We start from the raw sequence: 19813 nt of genomic DNA, 5'->3' as shown, positions 1-19813 counted from the left end.
GTACGATAACATGAATGGAAGTGTCTTGCTATTTGAGGCTCGAGTTGGCTGTCGAAAAGACAAAACATACTGGAGCAAATATTCACAAGAATATGAGTCATATATATGTTGTAGCAAAAATCAGCAGACCACTCAGCACATCCTAATGAAATGTGAAGGGATTCACCCAGTGAGCCCCGTAAGTAATGTACACCTTCCAGAAGCACTTGAATTCAAAGTGGATAGAAGCATCAGCTGGTCAACAGTTGACACATGGTATGACTGGATCTATTACAGGCATAGGTAGTGGTACAAGGTAGATAGAGAACATGAAAAATAGTAAGTTGCACAGTACTGTTCAATGGCATTTACTCCTGAGAGTTGAATCAGAACAATCTTCATTTTAGGCGAGAAAATAATTCTGGAAGTTGAGTCTTTGCCGTTCAACCCCAGCATTGCCTCGTGCTTGCTCTTCACTGCAGTGCACGCTAGAGCTGACGTCAAGGAGACACATAAGAAACACTTCGCCGTGCTCCAAGTGGAAGCTCTTTACATTTTGCTCCTGAAAGCTTCGCTGACATGTTCATTCACATTTTGCCACTTCAATTACAGCTTTCTGCAGGAATTATATGTTTGTTTTAATCACATCAAAGATGTTGCATAAAATGGTTTCAACTATGGAAAACAAGTAGCAGTTAAACAATGTAAACAAAAAAGTTTATTTTACATGCTTATGAAAATTCATAATGTATAAGACGCACAATACTGATCTGTCAATGAGATGGGTAAAGTAAAACAGAAAAAGCAGTTTCACAAATACAAGTGAGCCAACCAAGTTGCTGAGTGCAGGCCAAATATGTTGCCATGGCCTTTTCTAGGTACCTGAAAACAGAAGATATACCAGAGTTAACAAAATTTTACTTATGTATATGCACTTACACCAAGAAATATCAGAAAAAGAAAGGACACATTTACCACTGCAGTCTTTTTTTTTTCTTCTTACCTAATATGTACTCCTTTTATAACAAAACGTCTTATCTCTGCACATACCTTCTTTCCTTAAAGAAGTACAGTGCAGTTAGTCGCCATGTGACAAAAACTTGACTCTGTCACATGCGTTTTCCTACAACATTTTTAGCATTGGAAAAGTCTGGGAAGTTAAAAGCCACCTCCACCTTGCCATATGGAGTGTATGAAAATGCAATGCATGTGTATTGTTGTCTTGAGTATATACAATTAACAGGGTGTCTACCAAGTTGACATTTCCAAATTCCCTGAGTTTTCCAGGTTTTCCCCGAGTGCCATTGCAAGTTACCCTGAGTGATGCAGAACTAGCTATGTTTTATGTCAAGACGGGCTTAAAACATGTCGCCTGATGCTGTCACTCCCTAGAAGGCACATGAAAAAAATGAAAAAAGCGACTTAATCCAATTTGAATACTAACGAGTAGTGTTTATGTTATTTAAAAAGAGAATATAAGGCAGTGGTTAGTAAAATGCACAGCAAATAAAGTGTCTGAAAAACATTGCAATGGAGTCGGACATTTTCAAATACGAATAAAATAAAGATGCATATAGAAGCAAATATTTTCGAATATGAGCTATTTCTATCAACTGTCGCAAGCTCAGTGGTATGAGGCCCGAACTTTGTCATAATTGAGATTATCTCTCAACAGCTCGTAAGTCAACCTCAACTGTTCTGACATACTCTCAGCCCGCGCACGACGCCCGAGTGTTGTGTTTCACTGCTTTAAAGAGTTTATTTTGGTTTAGATGAGGGACACCTGCGTCTCGGCATCAGCCAAAACTTTATTTTTTGAGCTCAAGCTCCTTCAAAACGGCGGCAGCAAGCTTCCTTTCCCGTTTATTCCTCAATGCGTAGTTCATTTCTGTTCTTGTCTTCGCCACTCGTTCGCCCCAAGGACCATTTGAAGCATCTTGGTCAGTTGCACAGTCCACGACCGATTTTTCGAACTCCCTAGGGGCCGCGAAAACGTCCGAAAAATCGGCCAGTTGCAAAAAAATAAATGCGTGTCATATTTACTGCCCTTAGGGACTCAAACCGCACCACAGGCACGTTCGAAAATGCTCTGAAGGCCTGTCGCTACACATATTAGACATATCGGTGCTCGTAATGTGACAGGAAATACCGGCTGCACGCGTGTATAATTAAGAAATACATACTGTGTTCCGTGGCAATAGCCCCTGCCCACGCTTGTTATGCTTCACTGCAATACTTTTGTGTATGCTTCGCCAAGTAACATTTCTTTACAGAGGCGAAGGTGACTTTCAGGAACCGGCATTTTCTATGTCAATCGCGAGGATCACAAAGGCGGAGTCTATACCATTGCTGACAGCAGCTAATTCTTTCAATAAAAAACTCGGCACCAAACAGCAAGAAGTTTCATAGCGAACGTCGAAGCAGCTAGGCCTAGCGTCGCCGCAGTGGTGACAACGGCTGGCAGCGGATCTGCGTGCGAGAGTGCCGGTTCGAGGTAGCGAAGTAATCAAAACGGCAGCGGTGGTGCCTTTGATTATTGCCGTTTCGGACCTGCCATCATGGCAAAACGTCCGGCAAATCGGACGGCGAAGAGTTCTTGCGTCGGAAATTTCACACGTTGTGATACGTTGACTCTATGGGGTACGTGACGGTGCCGCGAAGCCGTCCAAATTATCGGGAATCCGGAAAGTCAGTCCTTAACTGTACACTAGCAATTCCTCCAGCCGACGACAGGGCGTCAAAGACGATTCATTACGATTCCTGTCTGTTACTCGAGCCAGCATTACTGTGACTTTCGACCCTTTCAGTAAAACTGCCGCTAATTTTCCTTGATAGAGGCCCAAATTCCCTGAGTTTTCCCTGACTTTTTCCAGACTACTTAAAATCCCTGAGAATTCCCGGTTTTCCCGGTTTTCCCGGTTGGTAGACACCCTGAATTAAGTGACATCACCAGGTCCTTTTTCCAATAGAAATCAATGAATCGGACCTGCTTATGAATTTTATGCACAATATGCTTGTAGTACAGTGCTGTTGAGAATCAGAAGAAAGAGTGAGTAGGGGATGGGGGGGGGAGGCAGTCGCTTCTCCAGACTTCTTTGAAACTGCCACAATAGATGTTCTATGCAACTCAGTGACAGGCAAATGACCGCACCCAGACATTTCCACCCAACAGTTCTAATAATTATGTTTAACACACTATGTTATCTAAGGACAGGTAGCAGTGGTGATGCCTATGCACTTATGCCTCAAAATGCTTCAGCTTTTCTTTAGTGTTTTCAGCAGCAGGGCCAATTAGTTTTTGGCTGTAACTAAAGTAAGTGCCCAGAGAAGCAACAAGAGAACTCTAATGAAGTATCATAATTTGTCCTGAAATCATATAAAATATACCAGATGTCCCAGTTAACATGGAGCAAGTGGAAAAAAATGGCAAACAATGCTTTCTGTGCAGATTAAACTATACTCTATTCCATACCCAGAAGGGCAACACTATGAAGGCTAGAGTGACTTCTCTCACTGTTAGCATCCACGACCGAAAAGTAGTGCACTACACGCGAAAGAAAGATATCAGGTATGCATTGAGCAATTATAATTAAATTTAAGTCATGTCCTTCTACGTCGCAGAACATGACATGTTCATTACATGAAAGGCACCGGATGTCTAAACCTCTTTACCACCATACGAGCGGAGTAACATGTTTCTGTGTCCAGCAGCCACAATGCATCACTTGTGCTGTGACCAAAAAATAGTATGTTGTCTACCAGAAGTGGAAATATGCACAAGTATTGTGTGATCTGACGTAAACTTCCGTCCACAAGTAGTAGTTGGGATATATGATGCAGTTAATTTGTAAGAAATATTGCAGATCAAGAAAACCGTGTTTCAAAGCACACAGAATGAGACCTGTATGGCTGCACTACTTGTGTAGCTTCTGCAGCGTTGCCTGCTATGTGTGAAATGGAGTATAACTTTGCATTGATAGTGGCCTCCTGAAGAAGCTACTAGTACCGTACTTACTCAATTCTAACGTACCATAAATTGTAGCGTGCAGCTGACATTAACGGCCAGAAACGAAAAATGCCTTTGCACGCACGCAAATTTCTATATTTCAATAAATGAAGAATCTAATGCTTTTGACTGTTTACTCAGCAGATTTTGATTCTAAAAGGAAGAGTAATGGCGATTTGCTGTCACTTGAAAAAAATTATTACATCAGAGCCACAGCGAATTGGGCACCATTCATCATCGCTATCAGGTGGCTTTAACACCCCAGAGCCTCTAATCTTTGCTGCCCTTTACTGCATTTGAACTACTGCATACCACAACAGCCTAATTTACAGCATGAACACAAACAATGTCTGTGAAATGACAACTCCTACAGCTACTACGACAACCTAGCTTGCAGAATATGTACACACAAACAAAGTCTGTGAAATCCAAGCTCCTACAGCTGCAGGTGATTAGCGGATTGGATTAAACCCACTTTTAAAATATTCAAGTGCAAGGAAAATTCCTCTGTTATAAACGATAAGGGCATGGAACCAGCATGGCGTGTGCAATGCCATTCATGCATTCCCTGTGCTGTTACAGATTGGTGGCATCTCATGCGTAGCGCAATGTGGCAGCTTATATTCCAGCAAAAGTTGGGTAAAAGAAGATAAAGCAGTGACAGACGGAGTTGTGTGGCAACTCTGCATCGACTTGGAACGGCAAACCAAAAAAAAGGACATATGTGTCTCGGCTGATTTTGACAAATGTGCAGTGCCCAACTACGAACACTAACTCTTACGTCACCAGTTACCTCAGTCAACAACTACAAAAGGCGGGTGTATTCGCCAAGTCAGCGAGGCATGGAACCGACATGGCATCTGCAATGCCGTTCCTGCATTTGTTGTTGCTGTCACAGGTCAGTGGTGAAGTTTTTGATCAACACTTTAAGGTATTTATTTTGTCGGTTCCAAGCCATGTGTTATTTGATTGGATTTGTGTAGTGTCTCATTCATATGTAATGAATCAGTCAAGGCGTCCTATTCGTCTTGTACGGCGCTTTTCGTTTTACATCCTACTACTTTTTCTATGTGGTGATGTAGAACTAAATCCGGAGCCTAATGAAGAAACAAAATTACAACAACTTCTAGATGGCCAAAGTGCTATTAAAGGGGCCACACAATTTTCCGAATTATTGGGCAATAAAAAAAAAGCAAGTTTCAATGAGAAAACAATTCATTTTGATGAATTTGGAAGTCGGCGATAGATGATACAGTTTCATGCCACATTGACGGTACGAATTAAGCGAAGCAAGCCACGCTTTCACGTGCACTCCGCCCCCATGGCTGATAGTGTCGCCCACACTGGGACGACGCTATCATGAAAAGCGCTGGCAGTGGGGAGCAAATGCTTCCTCTGTCTCTTGCTCTAATGAGTCACCTGAAGTGGAGATTATGCAACCTCCAATACTAAACGCGTGGGAAGATAGTTTACATGATTACTATTACTCTTTCCACATGCGGCAGATTACCTCTAAAGCAGGGTGCATGGCTGCATATGTGCTCAGCCGTACTTACAGTTATGCGCAGCCACGGGCGAGACGCACGCCAGAAATCGCGAGCAGCGACAACTTAACCCCCCCCCTCGCCCACGCTTGATTGCGTTACCGCAAACTCACTCCCCTCCCCCTCTTTCCCTCTGCTCATGTGGGAAGGCGGCACTTGTGAAGCCACCATCTTTCTTGTCTCACCCTCGCACACTTTCACTCACACCTAAAGCACAAAGTGCACGAGGCATGATAGGATGTTATTGCACTTGGACTTTATACAGAACATGAGGCGACTACACTTCGACGGTCACTCTTGTTGCGCAGCGTGCAATTTAAGAGGTGCGTTTGCAAGCAGACGCTTGTAATTCAATCATATGACCATCTACATCTGCGCAAGTTTCCATTTGTTGCCTAGGCATCCCTCTGCGGTGGAAGCGAAATATACTTTGGAAACATACTTCGTTATATTGAGGTTCTAAATACATTGTGTTCTATGGAGGTGAGGTTATGAAAAGTTAAATACTTCATTATATCAAGAATTTCATTATATTGAAGTTCGTTATATCGAGGTTTAACTGTATTGAGGTTTGAAATACATGGTGTTTAATGGATAAGAAGTTATAAAACATTAGATACGTCACTATATCAAGAACTTCATTATATTGAACTTCATTATATCAAGGTTTAACTGCATTTTGAAGTTTCTGTGACCAATAATTTGAGCTTGCGTACATTAACTATCACAATTCTTTATGTTCTTCATTCTTTGATATGCAAAGAAAAGGTACTAGAGCAAATACGGTGGCCTTAAAGAAGTGTTTCAAGGCACCTTCAAGGCATGATTAAACTTCTTGTTTCTTTACTTTGGCAGAGCTGGCACAGTTGCGAAGTCCAACATTTCGTGGCCTTTTAGTGAGCACTGAAGCATAGCCCTTGCAGTGCTTTTGGACACAGAAATGTAGGATGAATGAATCTAAGTAAGTAAGTTAATGTGTACCCGCTCAAAATGCTGGTGTGACCAATTCCCAACCGAGTACCCATAGAGCCTAATTAAGGCTGACCAGCAGTATTGCCTCGCTGTATGCATACATACAAGTTAGTGCATACCACGATACATTTTTATCGCACATAGACAAACTGCAACAGTGTAGCTGATGCCATGCTGTGCCGTAAAAGATCTTTCACCATTTTGGAAAGTTAGAGACCAGTCTACCAATGATTCCGGTTTTGGTGCAGGTGTGGATGCCTATACAGATAAACATTCGAAATTCGAGGATTCTGCTAACTGCCTTGGCAAAGAACATAGTTACTGGCTGGTGTGCCTATATGACTTATTGCTGTTAGCCTTATAGTGACAAGCATTTTCACCTACCTACTCAGCAATGCGTGCGGTGCAGTGCACAATGCCGTAGGAAGCATACTGCATGCTTTTACTAGGTAATAACCTAAATGTGCTACCATTTTTTGCTGCGACTGTGCACTTGCGAAGCACGTGCATGGCCAAGAGTGGCACAGGCCTCAAGACTGCTCAGTGCACAGATGCTCCCACAAAACATGGGTGCAGTTGGCTGGCAAACACGCACATGTACAGAAAGCATCTTGGTATAAGGACAGGCTATGCTTAATAGGCGACACGTTGTACACAAATTGCACAGCATGATCGGCACAGCACGGCAGTGGGTGCTGTGCTTCAATGAAGTGGTACCGGTTCTCACTCAGTAGATCGTAATACAAACACATGGGCACGCATCGGGAAGATGCGCGTCCATGTGTGGAGTCGATAAATCATCCGTTCTGCACCCTACCGAAGTTTTAAAATGCTGCTTGGTATTGCCTGTGTCTATCACATGGTTGTACGATAAAGCCAGAATTGTTTTTCACTGCTTTGGAAAAAAGAAACCTTTTACGTGCATATTTTTGTGAAAATTTACTGTAGAGGCCCGTTCCTTTTTTTGGCAGTGGCGCATGTAACGAGGCACACATTTGTACTTGCTGATTGGTGCGTACTACCATTTAGTGCATAGTTATGCCGGGCTATAACCTGAAGGTAGGTCACATTGTGGCACTGCTTTTGCTTTGCTGTTGTTCCTTCAGTATGGCGGCACCAGTGATGCCAGTGCGAGCCACCAACAAAGGTAGTTGCAACTCACCTTTTCAGGGGGAGGGTGCCTTGGAGAGCGCTATAATTTCTTCCAAAGTTTTTCCTTTCCCATATTTTTCAAGCAGTGATGGCAGAGCTATCTTGTATAGATTCTTTACCTTAGCTGCAATGAGAATAAAAATGATATTTTCAATTGTTTCACATAAGCACTGCACATAAACAGACTAAAAATAATAAACAGCAAAGGAGGTTGCATCCTCTATCAACAGACCACGATGAATAAAGAAAAGTACCTCCTTAGCATTTCAAATCCTCATGTCACTAAATAAACATTGGAAAATGTACAGTTGAGATACTGCATTGAACTTGGATGTTTCGAATTATATTAGAACCTAAACGAGTCATATCTCATGGGCTCATGTAAAAAAATTCCCTTAACATGATATCTGTATCACTAGGACAACTGAAATGTGTGCCCTGAGGCAGCAGAAATCCAATGATAGAAATTCAATCAAACTGAAAATCTCCAGCACAATCACTGCTTTATTTTTTTCTACATGGCACCAACCATGAAAAGGTCCAAATAATCTAACTACAAAAAATTCCAAGAGGAAAAAATATTAAATTTTACAATGGCTTCAGCACAGAGGCTATTTATAGACTGTTGCTAAATCTTGCACTCCAGCTCGAATCTCGATGATATGTTTTTATACAGTAAACTTCCATTAATTTGATTCCACTTGAGGTCCCGGCCAACACCAATGCATCTCTATGGCCACAAATGTTCATTGTTTTTTATATTGAACTTGGCCTTTGCCAAATGCCGTATTTACTCGATTCTAAGCACCCCCTTTTTTTCATGATCGCGATACCCAAAGTGAGGGCGGGTGCTTAGATTCGAAAAATCTAGAATGACCCTTCCTCCCCCTTTTCGCTGCAACATCACAACGAGACGGGTGCGAGAAATGAAATTTTATTTCGCAAACACCCAAAAGAAAAATCGGTGCAGACCGTGAGCCCACTGCTTGTGTCGGATGCTTAGTCACTATCAGTGCCATTCACGAGTCCGCGCGGCTCTGCAGTCCGGCTGTGCGGCAAGATCGCGCCACGGATGCCATTCCACCTCGGGACTCCGACGGCTCCGGCTCGATGACAGAGCGAGCAAGCGTGCTTGGCGGTCTTGGCTACGCGCTCTTCGTAACAAATAGGGGGGGGTGCTTAGATTCGCATGCAAACTTTTTTTCCCAATTTTTTCGCGAAAATAGAGGAAGGTGCTTAGAATCGGGGGGTGCTTAGAATCGCGAAAATACGGTAGTTAGAACTTGATTTGTCACCACACACGTTTGCTTTCAATGGGGCTGATAAGCAGCAATGTCTGTCTTGGCGGCATTTAGGGGACAATGAATGCGTCAAATATGCAAAAAATATCCCACCAAAAATCCTGATTTTCGGTTTGCCCTAGAAAGATTTTCAAGCGAACGCAGTAGCTTACCCCCCCCCCCCCCCAATGAATTATTACAGAATTTACCCAATCCTAACATGTGCCTTTTATTACAAGAAAATTGGTCAAAAGATTACCTGCACCAAAAGATTAACTGCACAGGGTTATCGGATACGAAACCAAAACCGTGTTTGCAACAGCCTACCAGCATAGCCGTTGTCATCATAAAATGCCGACGGAACACGTACTCGTGTACTATGAGTAGCATGACAGCTTGACAATACTGTGCCAGTTGAAGTCTCTGATTATGAAAACTAATTCCAAAGATACATTATTTTGCATGCTAAGTTAGAGGCAACAAGTTGCACAACATGTTTTGGCATTCCAGAAAATAGGATGTGTCGCAAGATGAGCTAGCGTAGTGTTTAGTCTAGGCGTGGGCGACCATCCTGCTAGGGATAAGGAATGTGGTGGAGTCGTTTGATAAATGCAGAATATCAAACGCAGAGTGGACTGCACGGACAGCAATGTCTGTACAACTGTACAACTACATGTGGTTCATAGACAAGAGATAAAATGCCCTCTGAGAGTGATGATGATTGACATAAATTGCAAATAAATTTCCATTCTATGAAGGTAAAGTTTGCTGGCTTCATTTTTTTTTCACTGCCAGAATTGGAGGTATGCTAACTTTTCTTGCTAAATAAGCAGTTGTACATTAGTTTTCTACATTGAACTAATAAAAAGAGGGTGGGCCTATGATTTGAGGGCATGTTAGAATTGGGCAAACACTGCCAAATGAATCAACAATGTCTTTCAGTGTTATTTTTTTCTTTTCTGCCTCTTGTGTAATTTGACCCGCTGGATAGTTCTATTCATTTAATTCCATTGAGGAATTCAGTTGAAGGAAGTCGACTGTATACAGTAGAACTTCGTTCATATGATGCCATTATGTACCGATTTCCTGGCACCAACATTCGCGATCGAGAACACAAAAAATGACCCAAATGAGTAATGCTTATTTCTTACTGGTTTATAAGTTCCTGGAAAACATCATATTTTGGCACCAATGTTCAGTAGATCGCCAAAATGCGATCGTACGTTTTCCGGCCGCCAGATCGTATGTAAATAAGAAAATGCGCGAGGCACGAGAACAGTAGCCGTCTGCTGCGGCCGCTTCACTGTAATACTCGCCTACCCGTGTCACATGAAAAGGACGGCGTACACTCAGTTTCTTATTTAGGTACCAGCAAATCTTCTCCCGGGTCGCCACACACTGCCTTCACAGCGATCACTGCCAACCCTATTGCGATAAGCATTTTATCTTCACCTATCTGTTTTACAGTGCATGTGGCGGAGAGCCGTCGGAAGCATACTGCATGCTTTTAATAGGCGATAAGTGTGATCGTAAGGTACATTTTCCGGCCACTAGATATCACGTCCTTAACAAAAGGCGCGAGGCACGCACGATCGAGAACAGTAGCCGCCTGCCGCATCAGTCTACTTGCAATACTCGCCCGCCCGCCTCACCTGACAACGCCGGCGCGCACTCGGTTTTAAATGCGTAAGCATTTCCATGCTTACCTGATGAGGAAAGCTGTCCCTTCGTCTGTACGACACGTAAACGATTGCTTTCAAGATAACGCCTGCAGCAGTGGGCAATTCACCTTAGTGCTGCCTCTCGCTATAGTGTCGAATTCCAATGGTAGATCCAGATCAAGTTTTTCTGCTCTGTATGGACCAATCCTATTCCAATGGCAGATTGGGACCAGCCACCGATACCGGATCGCTCTGCGGAGCAAAAATATTTGCTCTGCCGAATGCAGCAGATTTGGCCGGAAGTCTGCGTGACGCATTTCCTTCACCCGCCTCTGCTTCCTCTTATGGTTGCCTGTTTCCGGTCACAGGCAGCTATGGACAACATGGAAAATATGGACGCTACGTTGTGCCGTGTGTTTTTGTTCCTTCTCCTGGATAGTAACACCTCCTACTCAGGCACTATAGGTTCCCAAGTCCAGTGGCGATTCTTCCGACACGAAAGAAAAACAAACGCGTGGAATGCTGGGATGATCCAGATGATGGTGGTGATGGTGATGAGGCCTATTCGATCCACCTCTAGTCTAGCGCCCTCTCACTTGATTTCCTTGTACTTAGTGCCCTCGCTGGAGCGCACGCATTCCATTCGCAGATTTGACGAGAACGATCTCAGTCAGAATGACGCGCTCTGTTCGTGATCCGGCTGAGCGCTCGTGATCTGCCATTGGAATTCAACATAAGTGGCGAGAACAAAGCGTTCACAAAGCTATCAGCATTTGCCGCACCCTGCCCCAATAGCTGATCGCTTTCAAGATAGGGTCCGCACAGCCGTGCCATACGCATTTGCTGCCAAAGAAGAACGCCCCCATCCCCACCCAGCGCCTTGCACGCGATGAAGGAAGACTGGCGCACTTTCCTCCCTCATGCGCCCATACGCAGCAGCCGCTGGAGTACGGCTCACCATGGTCAATAATGTTTCAACGCGGATGGGTAAAATGCTAAAGAGCGATAACGGCTCATAATGATCGGAATGTCATCAGCGCAGCACCTAACGCCGCCACCTGCAGTAGTTTGCTTGTCATAAATTCACCTTGCGCCACTGTCCACAGCAGTTTTGTCGCCGTAGCGCTGTCATTCATACTAGTCAGATCAAGTTTCATAACATTGATAATAATACCGGGCTGTGCACAGACGAGCAAGTGGCACAATGCTTACGCATACTTAGACAACTCCCAGCAGAGTTTCTGCGCGAATTTTCTTGTTTCGGTACCAGCAAATCTCCTAGGTGGTCGCATGCCGCCTTCATAGCTACTGCCGCTAACCCTATTGCGATAAGCAACTTCACCTATCTGTTTTACAGCACGTGGGCTGTAGTGCCGCTGGAAACGTACTGCACGCTTTTAGTAGGCGATAACTCAAATGTGTTGCCATTCCCTGCTGCAGATGGCACGATGTGAGCATCACATTTCGCTCCAACGGCATCCGGCGTCGCCCACCAGCTCGATTTCGTTTCGGTTGCCTGTCACCGTCTCAAAACACTATGCAATGGCAAATCAACAAAATGTGTCTCGGGCCGCTGGTGCCCCACCAGCTCCATGCGCGTCGGCGTCTCGTGCCGCACCAGTTCACGCACCGCTTCGCATTACGCAGATGCCTACTACAGCTGAGTCTGTCAAATTTTTTAGTTACTTCGGATCGTACGCTTTCCCATTAGTAAATTTTTTTCCTAGAACGTATGAACAAGCACACGACGTGACAAGAGCACATCATATTTAACGACTTCATTATTTCAACACATTAAAGTAGCGATCCGTAGCCAAATAGGTGCTTGTGTGCTTAAAACACAACCCTGGGACTCCATTCTGTAATGGTTCACTTTGGAAGCGGTTCGCTCTGGCTGTTACATCTGGGTTACATCACTCGGAGAGAGAGAGAGTGGAATGTCATGGCACGAGGGAGACCAATGAATGAGTGGCATTCTGCTGCAAGGTCATGTCATCATTTTTGTTTGTGTTTTGGGGACAATATAGTAATTGAAGGATGTTGCTAGTTTCGTAAAAAAAATATTGTTTTGTATACAACACTTGCACATCTCATTTCCAGTAATAACTGTGAGCTTCAACGCAGACATCTGGCAGTTTAATTTTATCTACATTGTTTATTAACTTTTTTTTTGTTGTTGCTAGGTGGTGCGCCATATGTTAAGCAATCAAAGCAGTTCTCTGGGTGTGGGCCGCGGCTCTAATATGATTTTGTTTTGCCAGGGCTGAGCTTCTTAGAGCAGACAATTGTGATGAGAGTTCCGCCCACACATCCCACAACTTACAGAATTTTGCTGCGGTCAAGGAAGTGTTCTCGAGTTTGGGTTTCTCCTGCACCGTGGAGAAACTCACCCCAACTTTTGTTTTTCCTCAACCATAATAACCCTAGCGATGGCAGTAATGATGCGACAGGCTGACGGTTGCGACAACCTAATAGCTTCTACATTCCAGATGCACTGGTAAAAAAGGAAAGAAAAAAAGAAAAGCAGCGCACACACCATTTACGTTGTAGTGTCAACGCTACTAAATCTTGTGGTCTGAGATATTCTAACTCGTCGCAAGTCCATCGCACTGTGTTTTTGGAGAGCCTAAAATACTTTCGGAGCTCTCCTTCACTCATGTCGAACGCGTTGCGCCGTTCCTTCTCCTTACGTCATCTTTCACCACTGCTTGCCAGCAATGCAACCAAAAAAGCCGCCATCGACGTCTCTCTCGACCCGCCGGCCAAGTAAGACTAGCAGACGGCCACGGTTGCCTTAGCAACCCTTATTATCATGATCGCGACCGCATGTGACGCTCAAGTGAACCACTTCTTTGCGGTTCTGCTCATAGCAGACGACGGGTTTGCTTAGACGATTGACAACCTGTGTGATGGCAACAAATTTGTAGTCTTACGTGCCAGGGATCACGGCAATGAAGCGCCAACCAATAGCATCCATAAGAGCGAACCGGTTACAAAGCGAACCATTACAGAATACGGTCCCTGCTCACTACTGGCACTCGTATCTGAACTTGTGTTCCTGTGGCAATGTGCACTTTGGAGAGAGATGAGCTAATCACTCTGCTACCATGCAATATTCATGTTTGGCAAGTTCTAATTTACGCAAAGTGTTGTGCCACACACAGGCTCTGAGAATGGTGGCATCCCTGCATGTATTTTGGAGGCCATAACAGGCACAACTAGTGGACAAGCACAATGTTGCATGCATCACAAGGTTGTTTTTCAGAAATGGTGATGTCAGCTGTGACAAACTGTTGCTGTCACAGTATACGAATTGAGTGTCAGAGGAATTGAAGTCTGCAGATTTTTTTTCATCATACACACAGCTGAACATTGTTCACAATGAAATGGCATATAACATAATACATTGATATAAAGGACCATTTTCTATGCAACAAAAAGTAACCAGCCATTTCAACAATGTGGTATTCACTTTAACCCTTTCAGGTGCCGAATAATTCTGTCCAGTGAAAATTTTGTTTCTTGACACTTTTTGTACTTTCAGAATCATGAAAAACAAATTGCTGCAGAACTAATTAAGAACTTTAAATTTTTCATTCAGTTTTGTCAAGTGTACAGAATGTGAAATCCATGCAAGAATTCTCTATGAGAATGTAAGATACAAGAACATGAACTATTTTATGCCTAGAATACTTGGAAAGCACCCATCCAGCTAATTTACATGTATGCTGGATGTAAAAAATTCTGAAAAGCAGTAAACGAAGTGAAACCGCTATATCTGACGACTCATTGACACAAAGTGCCAAACACCCAGCCCTTTACTTTCCTTCCAACATGTTTTTATTAATACAGGTTCCATTATGAAGTTAATGCACATTATTTTATTATGACGCGACTATCCATGACAGCGCGGTAAAACTGGTCAGGAAATGTGGCACGAGTTCTGCCCTGCCAATGCAGCCAGTCGCCAGTTTACTCTGAGCAGTGTGAGTGGTTAACACGGCGCGATGGAGCGTTCGCTTGAACAGCGATATGCTATCAAGTTTTGCGTGAAGCCTGGAAAGGATGCAACCCAAACATTCCAGATGCTTCAAGAGGCCTTCAAGGACGACTGCATTTCAAGGTCACAGTCCAGGAGGTGGCACAAGGCATTCAAGGAGGGCCGGGAGGAGGTCCCCAACGAACCCCGTTCTGAACACCCAACAACGACCAGAACCGACGAAAACATGGATCGTGTGCGCGCAGTTTTGCGTTCCGACCTGCGGTTGAGCATCCAGAAAATTGCTGACACCCTACACATGTCCACATTTGCGGTACATGGGATAGTGACCGAAGATCTGCAAATGTGCAAAGTCTTCACAAAGCTTGTGTTGAAAGTGTTGACGGAAGATCAGAAAGAACTTCGAGTTTTGCGCTGTCAAGAATTGTTGGATTTGATTCGAAATGAGGCGGACTTTCTTAACTCTGTTGTAAATGGAGACGAATCCTCGATGTTCGAGTACCACCCAGAATCGAAAAGGCAGAACAGCGAGTGGCACACAATATCATCCACCCACCCCAAGAAAGCGCGAATGAGCAATTCTTGCATCAAAACGATGCTCACTGTCTTCTTTGACGCCCGAGAAATTGTCTATTTTGAGTTTGTACCACAGGGAGAAACAGTCAACTCGGCCTTTTACCTGGAGGTGCTCAAGAGATTGAAATGCCGGGTCGCGCGTGTGAGGGCTGACATCAAAGACATGGTCAAGCTCCACCATGACAATGCCCCCAGCCACACGTCCTTCATCGTTACGAACTTCCTGGCCCGGAGCAACACCTCGGTGGTCCCCCACCCCCCTTACAATCCTGGCTTGGCTCCGTGCGACTTTTTTTTTGTTTCCCCAACTGAAGAAAGCACTGAAAGGAAGCCAATGGGAAACCGTGGAAAACATCTAAAAGCATGTTACGGCGTTCATAAGAGACATTCCCGTCGAGGACTTTCAGGGTGCCTTCCAGGCTTGGCAGACATGTCTCCATAAGTGTATTGATGCAGGGGGTGAGTATTTTGAGGAATTTTAACCATTTGTACAGGTCCGGTCAATAAATCTACTTTTCCCAGAAAATTTGAATTACTTTCATAATGGAGCCTGTACACTATCCACTGCGGTGGCTTAGCAGCTATGGTGTTGCGCTGCTAAGCACAAGGTTACGCGATCAAATGCCGGCTATGGTGACCGTAGTTCGATGCGGCGAAATACAAAAATGTCTGTGTCCCATGCATTGGGGGCATGTTAAAGATCCCCTGGTGGTCAAAATTAATCCGGAGTTTACCACTACGGCGGGCCTCATAACCAAATCGTGGTTTTGACACGTAAAACCCCAGAACTCAATTCAAATTATTGATACACTGCACATATATTATTAAATTTTCCAGTGCATGTCCAATCAGAAGTGCTTGAATATGCTGGCGACATAGTTAAAAAAATAATTATTTTCGTCAGTGTTTTTGCTTTTGATGCATTATGTCGGCATACACAATTTTCCACATAGCGCCTCAAGGAATGAAGATTTAAGATGGTGTTGGATGCTGCAACATGCAGCAGTTTAAGATCCTTCTTGAGCTATCCGGCAAAGTGCCAAGCCTCATCTACCTTGGTGCGGCAAGTGGTTCTCTGGGGCGCCATTGCCAGTTGTCCCTGCAGTATGAGTGTGAGTGATGCTATGTACACAGCAAGTTATACATTGCTCATACCACACTGATTGTTGTCAAGTGTATTTACTTGTTTTAAAGTGCCATTGCTTCACCAAAGGGCAAATGAACACAGTGGAGATGGCTATTAAAAAAAAAAAAAGCCCTTTATTTCGCTACAGCCAATGGTTCTGAGTGCCTTTGTTATGTTGCCACTGGCAGTCACTGCAAAATACACCGTGGCCTTTCGAGTTGCTGAGACTGCACTAAAGTACTAAATTTTACTACAATGCCGTAAGCAAACATAAGGTGAAAAGTCTACAGCATTGGCAGTTAGTGATGAAGTGCATGGCATTCAACAGCAGCACCAACCACCTAGAGTGGCACACACTGCAATGTAGATCTCCTTCATGAATTTTCATGCTATTGTGCATTACACTCCTAGCTTACAAACTCAATGCTGGAGTGCTTAATTTGCAGTATTTCATTAAATACACTCGATGACAATGTTTTAGTCAATAAAAATGTTCTAGGAGGCTTAACAAAACTTGTTTCTGAAGTAGTCAGTTTACTATACTTAGGAAAAAAATAACAGACAAGTCTGCTCAGCCCTCTCGTGCTCGTTTGTTTTTTGCACAGTGTCCTTTTCCTTAAGCATCTAGGAGGCAGCAGAGTTCCTCTGACCTGCTGAAACAAATAATCTTGCAATGCTCTATCTCAACTGTAATAAGCAAAGGCTGAACAATGAACAAGTTTAATTCCAGAAAAGGCCTGGCCGGTGGCTCCCAATATGAGTTGCAAACTGCCGCTTGAAATCTCGCGGCCTTGCTATATAGGCCCCCTTATTGGCACTGGCGTTGCTCAGTTAACATCACCTGACGTCATGTACCAACATTCATCAAATACGGGTTATGATTGATGCCTTTTCCTGATGCTAATTCCTTTCGGCGCTCTTTGCATTTGTGAGTGGTCAAGCGACGCTCCGCCCCAGGGGGAGCGTCAAATGTGGCCACTCAGGAATGCGAAAAGTGTCAAAAGGCATCAGCATCAAAGAAAGGCATCGTTACAATATAGCGGCCATAATGTCAAAGCAATAGGTATTTTTACAAACAAAGTGCTGCAAATCATCACTACAGCTGCTGTTTAAAACTGCATCTACTGAACCATATAAGAGCTACTTACACTGAAAATCCTTGCGCTTGTCTGGTGGGAGATAAAAATTCAGTGTGCTTTCCCAATGATACTTGGCAACCAAGGGAGATGGGGCCCTGGAAACAAATGCACTGGATTGTGAACAAGTAAAATGAATGTGAAGATCTCAGTTTTAAATGGGGTTCTTTAGGTTACTGAGGCGCTGAAACGTTCTCAGCTTGACCAAGAAAAAGAAACAACACAAAATCTCGAATACTTTCACATTATTTCACATTATCTCCCTGTTCAACAAAATTCACAGAATGTATCAGCCGCTCTTTAATCCACTAAAAAAATTGTGAAAATTGCTGTTTTTTTTTTTCAGGCTCTTTTTCAGGTTTGGGAACAAAAAATAGTTACACAGAGAAAAATCTGGTAGTAAAGTGGGTGGTAGATGTCCTAGTTTACTAAAACGAACCACTGTTCTTGCAAAAATTCGACACAACCCATCTCGCAATGACTGTCGACAGTAATGCATTTAGCATTGAATCAATATAGTGACCCAGCATATTGCCAGTGTTGAAATGAGTTATGTATCAGGCATGTACTGCAGCGGAATTCCTCTTTTGCGTTTCCTTAAGAACATTTGGCACCATCCAGCGACATTGCCGCAAAGCCTGCACATGGCGTCTGAAATGCTCAACTAACTATCGACAATGACAATGTCATCACCCATTGAACTGAACTCACTGATGTGGAAGTGATCCCACTGAAGTGGAAAACATCTGAGCCCACTCTTTTCCAGGAAAAGTTTGGTTCTTCCATGAGAAGTGGTTTTTTTGGTAACCTCCTTTCTGTTAGCTGGCATGGCATGTACCTTTCCATGCATTCCTTGATATCCAAGATTAGGCCAGGCCAATAGACTGTCTTTCTGGTCCTCTTTTGACAGCTGGTCACACACAAGTGTCCTTCATGTATCTGCTTCAGGAGCCTTTTTCTCCATCACTTAGGGATAACCAGCCATTTAACTCTGAACAACATGTTTTCATAGTTTATCTCTGAATGAACAAAACAACTACAGAGTTTCACTGAGCTCTTCGGTTGTGCTTGGGCATCCTTTCTTTGTGGCTTCAATTACCTCTTGAGAGAGAGAGAGATTTGTTTCATTACGGCCCCCTTCAGCATTTCCTGCAAGATCTCTCTTGAAGTTGTCCGTTGTTTCTGGTTACATGAGAACAATAGTTAGTACTTCAACATCTTGTGAGCAGATACCTGGATCTTTGCTGTTTGTACAGTCTCTGCTCAGCAGATCCGCAATAACTAGTTCATTGCCTTCTTAGTATGTTATTTTTGAAACATACTGTTGTTTGTCAAGCAACCTTATCGGCAGACAAGATTGGGCATTGCCAAGTGGCTTTTGAGCAATGCTTTCTAGTGGTTTGTTATCTATTTCTATTGTTAATGGCCAACCATATAGGTATTGGTGGAATTTTTGGCATTCATAACTGATGGCCACAGCCTCTTTCTGTGTGAGGATAGTTCTGTGGAGCTTCAGTCATAGCAGCCAATGCATATGCCATTGGCCTCCCTCCCAGGAAGAGCACAGCTACTAATGCCTTTGAACTTGCATTAACAATAAGTATTATGAAGCCATTGACATTGGAGTAGTTTAGTGTTGGAGCACACTTCAATGCTTGCTTGATTTTGTCTAGAGCTTGTATCTGCGCATCGGTTCACAGGTACCCTGTGTCTTTGGTCACTAGCTTCCTCAATGGTGCCATTCTGTCTGCCAAGTTTGCGATGAATTTCTGCTGTATTTCCCCAAATAGCCTACAAGAACTGTTGCTCTGTCTGGTTTTCCTTCTTGTGTTGTGATCTTTTTCGCGCTTTGAGTCAAGTATGACGTAAGTAAGTGTATCAACCTTTTCAATCCTTTAAGAACAAGGAAAACAAACACTGAAATTCCTTAGATGACTTGGGACCTTTTGAATTTATCATGTTGTGTGGCCACATTACGTCGACCAAAACACTCTGGCGACTCAACAAAAGTCATGCAGTTCCTTAGTGCCAAAAGCAACTTTGGTGTTGGGCTGCTAAACACGAGGTCGCGGGATGAAATCCCGGCCACAGCAGCCACATTTCGATGAAGGCGAAATGCAGCCTTACCTGTGTATTTAGATTTAGGTGCACATTAAAGAACCCCAGGTGGTCAAAATCTACGAAGTACCCCACTACGGCGTGCCTCATAATCAGAAAGTGGCTTTGGCACGTAAAACCCCTTAATTTTTTTCTAAAATGGATGCTGCAAAATAATTATATTACGAGGTAACCTTGCCAAAATTAGTGAGGACTAATCCCCGTAAATTTTGGAAAGCTATCCTACCACCTGCGTCATCCTTGGACATGTTGATAATTAACAA

General features: G+C 43.6%; 1 protein-coding gene across 3 annotated transcripts in view; it reads right to left on the bottom strand.

Moving 5' to 3' along the window:
* Positions 1-674: 674 nt before the first annotated feature.
* The window catches only part of LOC135905755 (transcription termination factor 1-like), a 145828-nt gene continuing 126689 nt past the window's right edge, over positions 675-19813 (bottom strand). For 2 of the 3 annotated variants that reach the window (XM_065436790.1, XM_065436788.1), the window contains 3 exons: positions 17445-17530; positions 7664-7777; positions 675-861 (listed from right to left, as the gene is read on the bottom strand). In XM_065436790.1, coding sequence (XP_065292862.1) covers positions 7668-7777; positions 17445-17530 — 196 coding nt within the window. In that variant the 3' untranslated portion in view covers positions 675-861; positions 7664-7667. Of the gene's footprint in view, positions 862-7663; positions 7778-17444; positions 17531-19813 lie in introns of those variants that run through there. The other variant, XR_010565472.2, reaches the window with a different exon arrangement.

Source organism: Dermacentor albipictus, chromosome 1 (assembly GCF_038994185.2).
Source record: "Dermacentor albipictus isolate Rhodes 1998 colony chromosome 1, USDA_Dalb.pri_finalv2, whole genome shotgun sequence".
NCBI classification, from domain to species: Eukaryota; Metazoa; Arthropoda; class Arachnida; order Ixodida; family Ixodidae; genus Dermacentor; species Dermacentor albipictus.
Note: the sequence above shows the minus strand (reverse complement) of the source record. Positions and strands in the feature narration are given on the sequence as shown.